Source organism: Trachymyrmex cornetzi, unplaced genomic scaffold, assembly GCF_001594075.2.
Source record: "Trachymyrmex cornetzi isolate Tcor2-1 unplaced genomic scaffold, Tcor1.1 scaffold47, whole genome shotgun sequence".
Taxonomy (NCBI): domain Eukaryota; kingdom Metazoa; phylum Arthropoda; class Insecta; order Hymenoptera; family Formicidae; genus Trachymyrmex; species Trachymyrmex cornetzi.
The window spans coordinates 2,117,897-2,125,888 of NW_017299509.1; the positions used below are offsets into that span (position 1 = coordinate 2,117,897).

The 7,992-nt window shown below is 32.5% G+C and overlaps 1 protein-coding gene across 4 annotated transcripts in view; it reads right to left on the bottom strand.

Moving 5' to 3' along the window:
• Positions 1–3,676: 3,676 nt before the first annotated feature.
• The window catches only part of LOC108765100 (uncharacterized), a 16,153-nt gene continuing 11,837 nt past the window's right edge, over positions 3,677–7,992 (bottom strand). For all 4 annotated transcript variants that reach the window (XM_018513646.1, XM_018513647.1, XM_018513645.1 and 1 more), the window contains 2 exons: positions 4,131–4,414; positions 3,677–3,966 (listed from right to left, as the gene is read on the bottom strand). In XM_018513646.1, coding sequence (XP_018369148.1) covers positions 3,853–3,966; positions 4,131–4,412 — 396 coding nt within the window. In that variant the 5' untranslated portion in view covers positions 4,413–4,414 and the 3' untranslated portion in view covers positions 3,677–3,852. The remainder of the gene's footprint in view (positions 3,967–4,130; positions 4,415–7,992) is intronic.

Below are 7,992 nucleotides of genomic sequence, written 5' to 3' on the forward strand. Positions count from 1 at the left end.
TTTATTTAAGGATGTATCTGAGTCATTTTTACAAATATGTTAATATTTATACTTTAAACAAACTACATACATATAAAAATTATGTTTATAACATTCTATTTTTCAGAAACTTATGGGAGTATTACGTTAAAACAAATTTACAAAACCACGTGAGTAGTGAAGTGGGGGGGGGGGGATTAATTAAAATTATTTAGTAAGATTCTAAATAAGAGAGACGCCACGACGTGCAGGAGGAAATCCGCGTCGGTGCAGCACGCTACTCTGGGGAAACAAAATCCCACGCAGCATCCAGGAAGTGGTGAGGGGTGACACCGGATGCATTTCAATGAGGGGAGACGGACGAACGGGTTCACGTAAAACAATTCTTTCTGCGTTTTTGCAGAGACCACCGTCTCTTATTCATTGTCCACCGCAGGAGTGCATTTCAGCGAGGTGTCTGGTTGCACAGGTTGCGTTTTGTAACCCACAATAAAGCGAAAACTCTTATACTTCCTGCGATATTTGTTACCAGATAACGTTGACAGGTTCTTCAACAAATTTTATAATAATCGAAAAGATCGAGGAAGAGATTTATGCACTCAGAGAAAGACATAATGGTAGAAACTATATAGGTGATACTTATACAAGTTTTATATATGTAGAATTATGTATATAATTGAATAAATTATTTCACAATTATTATTATATAATTATGAAATAGTTTATTCAACTGTGTATAAATAATTCTACCTGTAAAACTTGTATAATTTTGTTGTCACCTTTATAACTGTGATACTGTATTGTTCTCTAAATATATTATTCTAATTATATATTATGTGGAATGCAATAATTAATTGGAGTAACTAATTTTCTTACGTTTTTATTTTTTATGTTTAATAGTTTCGAATACAATTGTTGACGAAATATTATTTAATTTATCCTTATTGTATATTAGTCTTCAACAACGTATTACTCATGCAGCCTTAAATGAATAGGTACGTGTTGTTACTACACGATTACTGACGATTAAAAAAACAAACATTTCTCGCCTCATGGACGATGCCTGGATATATGTATTTGTGAGTCAGCCAGATTGTTTCCAAAGGAAGCTGATGTTTATTCGCAGGCGAGGCGCGCGACCGGAAGGCGCATAGTCGCATCTGCATCGCGTGTTTACCACCGAAAGAGAGTCACCTGTTTCATCATTTCATTATCAGAACCGTGCTCTTACAATTCATTTGAGGCCGTCGTCGCCGCCGCCGCCGTCGCCGTGTTATCTCATTGCATACTAACGGGGACAGATTAAGCTGCAGCTGCGATAAATCATACTTTTATTGAGCTCAAGGTGGTGGATCGAGATCGAGGTTGAAAACGGATGTACTGTTCCTCAGATGTAAGAAGCTTGACGCCTACTCCTCCAAGACATGTCGGTATTTGGTAAGATGAATGCTTTAAGCAGTGATAAATTAGTCAGTTTACATACGTCGGATCAGAATGTTCAAGCTATTTAAGAATTGATTAACCCTTTATTACTTACGTGAGGTGTTCAATCTTATAAATTTGCTAAATGTTTGAATATTAATTACAATAATTACACATTACTTTATGAATTTTATTATACACATTGTTATATTTATATACATTATTTAGCGCAAATTGTTTCACAATAAAAAATTTTTTTTGCATTTATTTTTATCTATATCTTTATCGAAAGGATGTGTAGAATATCACACTAATATTTATTTATTTTATAAATCATCCAAGAGAACAATAAAATTTGAGACATAATGTTGAGGAGTCAGAAACCTCTTACGCGAGTAATTACGTTAAAAAAATTACGCGAGTAGAGTTGAACTTCAGTCAACTTTGATCACTGTTCGCGGAAATGTTCATTATTTGATTTTTATGACTGCGTGGAAATTCTCGTAATAGAAATATTGCACATATTCAAAAATTTTTCCTTCTGAGCATCTGTGATTGTAATTCGTTCGCGGAAGGTTCTTTATCGGAAGGATTTTCAATGCTCGGTCAGAATAATGTGTGCGGTATACGTTGTGCGGCAGAATATCTTTTGTCGCCGTCGCGATTGTGCCCACTTCCGTGGGAATTCGCGGAACGGAAGTGCAATTTCTGGCCGGTACCATCGTGGCCAGCTTCCATAGCGGAGCAGCGCGAAGAAAAAACGATCTTTAAAGAAACGATGCCAGGTGCAACGCGCACTCTCGCGCCTTCTCACGGCAAAGTACTCACGGATTATTTCGACGAAATCGTGATAGTCGTGGTATCAGCTGTCGCAGTGAGTATTTCACGAAGGAAATAAAATCAATAATTATAAATTTAAAAAATCGATTAGACAAGTAAGAATGCGGTGCTACTTGGTGATAATATTACAAACTCAGAGTTTATAATATTTGTATAATTTATAATTTACTTGTACTTGTCTAATCTGCTTGTAATTTTTATTTCAATATTGAAGGTACTGTCTCGTACTATCTTTTCATTTACAATAATTAAAGATAACTCGCAATTATGAGATGTATTTCTGATCGATAAAGAACTACGTTTTAAATATTTTTTTTGCGAACTATGTTTTAAATATTGAAAAAAAAGTGTTTATTCTATTCGTGATTTTTTATCAACTTTTCTTCTCTACACTAAAAAAAAATACGAAATTTTAATAAATATTTATTTGAATAATTTTAAGTAAATTTACTAAACATATATTTATTTGGTACAAGAATCATTAATTTAATTACCATTTTTTTATTGAACAAATATTTATTTACTATACGTAAATTATTACTTAGTACTATTCAAAAAATATGTATTAAGATTTAATAAATTTTTTTCAGTATATTTGATTTATAGACGTTTTGTGATAAATGCTGTAGAATATAATTATTTGTCGTAATGTTTTATTTTAGTGTAGTATAAATTGATATAAATTAGATTACGCATATAACTTATATATTATTGTATTAAGCATTGTAGTGCCAAGCTCGCGTATAACAATTCTCTTTTCTTCAAACGTAATCCGAAGTGAGAAGGAAAGATAAGGGAAACAGATATATAAAATATTGCAATTATTTTATAATTTTACAGAAATATGTATATTTTTCAACAGATTTTTCACAAATCTTTCTTTTAAGCTGCGCGGATACACTTTAAAGTATTAAAAATATCGATTGAACATCGTGTATTGCACATTCATTTTTATAGACATTAAATTGAATAATATCACATAATATATATCATGTTGTAAAACTATAAATAAATGTAAAAGTATAAATAAAATTAATTAGATACCAAATCCTAGGATTCGGTTCGCTTACATACATGTATATACATGTATATCTCCAGATTTCTCTTTTAATAAGTTAATTAAAATTAAGAATTTAGCTTTGGTTTCTTATCTTGGAGATATGATTTGACATCATATCTTCTTTGACTAGAAACTTAAAAGTCAATCAATTTGAAAGAATTAATGAGCCACCACTTTATAAATTCCAGTTTATAAATTGTCATTCTGTAAACATAATTATGTTTTGTAAAATTTTGGGCTCACTATTCTCCTAGCTTACTTGTATAAAAAACCGTTCTAATCTTTTTAGAAAAAATTTATAAATAATTCGTTATTAATAAAAAATGATTCATACGTATTACAAAAAAATTTACGTAGTTATTAATTTACGTCTTATTACGCTTGAAAAATTACAATGTCGTAATTAAAATTTGCTTATTATCAAATAATATCACAATTTGATTCTTTTGCCGTATTGTTTTTTTTTTTTTCATTAGTCGATTGGTTAAACGAATTTTCTGCATTATTTTCTGTTTTCTCTGCGCATTCTTCTCGTGAATTTATCCTAATATTTATCTTAAATTCAAAATTTCATTTCCTTGTTCATCAAGTTGTACCCATTCATAACGAACAGGATTCTCCACTGGCCTTCCGCGCAGAAAATCGAAATCCCACTTCTTCATGGCCTACGCATCAATAAACTTTTCATTTTTAAATGTCAATCGATGTCTAATTTCTGCAATATTTCACGTGTAATTACTTTATCGAGACACAATTATTATGTAATTGTGACGAGAAATAATTTTAACAATCGTTCGAATTTAATTAAAGAAAATTATTTGTTTCTCACCTCTTCCAATTGTATTCGCCTTTCTTCTAAAAAATGATTGTTGATATTCTCACGTTCCTGTGGGTTGTCGTTGTCACCATCGTCGAAATTAAGTCTTCTACGCACACGATGGAGTCGACTGATATCAATGTTCCTGCGTTCTTGGTGATCGTTGCTATCGCTGTCTGAAGAAAATCTTCTACGCACACAATGGTGTCGATTGTTGGTACCGTTGTCTGAAGAACGTCTACGTACATCACGGCGTTGGTTGTTGTGTCGGATAATGTTAATCTTTTCTTCCATTGCTAAGAAAAATTAAACTTCTTAATGATTAAGTTAGGTCGTCCGCGGTTTTATCTTTTTATAATTGATGGAGTTTATGATAAAGAGGAAAAGGGTTAATATTAAAAAATAAACTTTGATTTGAAATCTGATCCATTTTATTTGGACTCGTCCGAACTTTTTAAACATAGATTATTAATTAGGAATTAATATCTTCTCAAATAAAATTTATTGAAACTATAAAATTTATTGAAAGCTATATTCTTCGTCGATGACGAAGTTGAGAAGTGGCAACAAACTCCTGCACAAGTTTCTCACCACTTCTTACTTGGGAATATCTTAAAGAAAGGTGGGAGAAGAGAGAGAGAGAGAGAGAGAGAGAGAGAGAGAGAGAGAGAGATCCTTACCCATGCGAAATCAAATCTAAAACAATATTATGACAACTGTCTTCGTCATCGTCGTTATCACTGGAAATATGAATTGTTGTTGATATGCTTTAATTACTTGTGGCTTTCTATGGCTCTTGAAATAATTTTAATTACATTTAGATCCAATTGTTAATTTAGAAAGTTAATTTGAAAAAATGTCCTCACAGGGCTATAACCCACAACGTAGTTGAATTTTGTTTGTTCTTCTCATAATATTCCGTATTTATGATGAGCAATTTATAATAAACTCTTCGGATATATATATCAAGATGTGAGAGTTTTTGTAGTAATGTGCAAATAATTTTCCCATTACATTAAAATATAATAAAATAGGTTTTTGAATTCAAATGTTGAAATTTTTACTTAATAAAATTAAAAAATAAAGAAATTTTAGAATAAAATTTGCTTGTGCCAAAAAAATTTCAAATTATAGACACAAAATTAATGCGTACTACTAATCCAGTGTAATGCGAGTGACTAAATTTATCATAAGTTAACAATTTGCATCGCAAACGTTTTAAAGCTGCGAAACTCCATCAGGCTATTATGATATTTCGCACGTAACTAAACATTAGCTTATTTTTAAAGTATCTTAAAAGCTCGTATCTTAAAAATTGAAATTATGTGCTACAACTTTATGAAAATTCGAATGCACAGTTCTATCTTTTTACATATTATTCTTTATTTATTATTTATTTGTAATAACCAAAAGTTCATGCACTGTAGAAATATCCATAATACACCAAAGAATACTCTCCCCCCCCCAACATCCCAATTTATTTTACCATATATTGTTAGAGATAATCCCAAAGATTCTACTTTAAATGGTCACGCGTTCTTAATAATCTTCGTAGGGACGTCTCGTAAAGTAAAGGATTGAATAGACTTTCGAAGTTACACCAGTGCAGTGCCAGAGATAAGGTTTCTCTTCTTTTTGTGCTCCTTACGCTCTTAATAATTGCGAATGAAACACCGCGCTTTTTACGTTAACAAACTAGTTTGATTCGTCGGGTTTCGCCGTAAGTACTAACGAATGTGAATTCCACGTTATTCGCGTAATTACTATGATGTACAGTGGAGCAGGTGATACAGCCGAGTGCATTAACTCCGCAGGTTACATGCAGCGTGTTGCAGGATGACGCAGTACAGTAGCTTCTCTCCTCGCTGCACTGGCCAGGTTAATGCACTCGAGGGTACGTGCTTTCCTTTCTCGGCACATTTCGGCCATACTCACGCGTACGCGGATTGGGAAGATAAATGGGTGCTGGCGGCACTCCGCGAATCGAGGTGCGAGATGGTTCGCGAGAGGAAAGGAGAGAGATGGAGAAAAACGAGCGCTCATTGTTGAAATCACTCGAATGGCGTCATGCGGAGCCAACAATCATCTGATTCGGCATAATATATATCGTCGCACCATATTAACTCGAAAATCGCAATCGTCCGAGAAAGATATATGTATCTATATTTTTTTCTCGTTTTCTGAAACCGTCGCTGTACTTTTTGCGACGATCCAATTATTACGGATTTATCGCCGGCATAAATTGCGCGTGCCGTTTATTTGGTCGTCTTAAACTGACATTGGCGATTTATCTGGAGCACTGTATGTCGAGTAGACTTAACTGCCGGTATTGGAAGTACTCGTTTGAGATGATACTTTGCGTAGCTTCAACAAAACGTGAAATTACTTATTTCATTTGCGTACTTAGCTCTTTCTAAATCTTAGAAAACGTAAGAAAATTACTTGCGTGGAAAGAACGATTTTGCTGAAATATCTAAAAATTTAATTATATACAAATCTGAAAATAACTTTGTTGGATCATTAAAATAATTATATAAGGCGATCAGATGATTACTAGAATATTGTCAAAACTTTTCACAGCATTGTTTATTATGTTTGAGATTCCTATCACATTGAGAAAAATTTCTAGTTGAAAATGAACGAATCAGAAAATTCTGATCATCTCTAGGATTAAAAAAAGATTATAACAGACAATGGCTATAGAATTATAATAGATTCAATCAGAAAATTTTTATTTGGTGCGTCCATTTTTAACCAGAATTCCGATTAATGTAATCAGACTTTTTCCAATGTAGCAAAATTGTTCTTTTGTACATAATATTATATAGTATATTCAACTCTTTTGATTTGATCGACAGTTTTGTGTTCTGAAGAATTGTTCTCTCTCGCACATTCCTATATGCCTGCAGCCTATCAAACAGGTAGTACAAGTTTATACAAAGGTGCATGCTTTTCTCTGACCCACTTAGACGTTCGACTATTCCACACAACCCACACAGCAAATGTATGAAAAATACATCTTAGAGATATCTTAAAGATATATTTGGGATATGTGATATCTTTAGGATATATGTCTGATGAATTTCGGAAATTTTTACTGTATGGGAAATATCGAATTGCACAATTGATTTCATTATTCTTATTTGACATGTGAGAATTCTTCACGAAACACGCAAATGTTATGTTTTTTTCCAATTGTACAAATTAGTACTGAATTATCAATTCTAAAAAATATAAATATGGATTTAATATGATATGGTGTGTTTATATAATTCTCACTGTTGATGTTGATATAAACACCATGGGTTTTAAATCCACACCGTGTTAATATTATAACATTGCATCAACACGGTGAGGATTATAAAACACCATATGATGTTAAATTTACATTCATATATTTAGAGTTTATGGAATCGAGAAGGTAAAGAGAGAGATAAAGGAGGATACAATTTTCATCTTTTCGCGGTCGTTCGGGGATCATTTTATTTTACATTTTCTTGTGTATTTTTCTTTATGAAAATAAAAAATAAGTCCTTGTGGTATAATTTGGACGTTTGTACTGTATGGGTTCTGTTTCATAGATAAAAAGGAAATGCGATATAAAATATTCCGTGCACGATAGACAACTACGGTTAACATATCCGGTGCAACTTCGCGACTCGCAAATTCTATTTCTCATTTTTATTCGTATTCTTCGCACGTCACGCTAATCTAAGGCTAATCTTACGACGAAATTACGTCAGAGACAAGTTTTGTAGTTACATTGACAGCAGGTCGAGTATCAATCGAAAGCGGGAAAGGAAAGTATGCAGAATTAATTAAGGAAACGAATGAAATTCTAGCGGCCACAATTATTATGTCGAGATATGTATCC